Here is a 683-nt window from a genome sequence, read left to right on the forward strand (position 1 = left end):
TTATTATCTTTTTTTTTTCGGGTCGTTACATTATCTACCCCTAANAGAGTCGATAATTTACTTTTTTTTTTAATTTAATTTTATTTTTTTATAATTATTATTTACTTATTATTATTATCTTTTTTTTTTCGGGTCGTTACATTATCTACCCCTAAAAAGAACTTTCATCCTCGAAAGTCTCAAACTCTTGTACTAGCTCGGGATATTTTTCTATTATTTCGTTCTCACGCTCCCACGTGGCTTCCTCGCTGTGGTGATTCTGCCACAGTACCTTAACGAACGCAATATTCCTGTTGCGTAAGGTTTTTACTTCTCTAGCTAAAAATTTTACTAGTATTTCCTTGTACTTCATTGAGTTGGAGTGGTTGTAGTCTAATACGTGGATAGGGTCCGTAACGTACTTCCTCAGCATCGACACGTGAAATACATCTTGAACTCCTGAGGGGGCGGGAGGTAGGGCTAACTTACACGCTACTGGACCAACTCGCTCTAGGATCTCGAATGGTCCAATGAATTTAGAACTTAACTTGCCCTTACGTTCGAACCTCAAGACACCTTTCATAGGTGCCACCTTGAGGAATACTGGGTCCCCTATCTCAAACTCCAGGCTTCTACGCCTTACATCGGCGTAGCTTTTCTGTCTACTTTGAGCAATACGCATCCTTGCTCGAATTTTCTGGACA

The 683-nt window shown here is 39.4% G+C and overlaps 1 protein-coding gene across 1 annotated transcript; it reads right to left on the bottom strand.

Annotated features, from left to right (window-relative positions):
- Positions 1-271: 271 nt before the first annotated feature.
- LOC111786595 lies at positions 272-661 on the bottom strand (the record flags this gene model as incomplete). The annotated part of the gene is made up of 1 exon (XM_023666829.1): positions 272-661. A coding segment is annotated over exon 1 (390 nt), but the record flags the coding sequence as incomplete, so codon positions are not given.
- Positions 662-683: the final 22 nt, after the last annotated feature.

This window comes from Cucurbita pepo, unplaced genomic scaffold (genome assembly GCF_002806865.2).
Source record: "Cucurbita pepo subsp. pepo cultivar mu-cu-16 unplaced genomic scaffold, ASM280686v2 Cp4.1_scaffold002092, whole genome shotgun sequence".
NCBI lineage: Eukaryota > Viridiplantae > Streptophyta > Magnoliopsida > Cucurbitales > Cucurbitaceae > Cucurbita > Cucurbita pepo.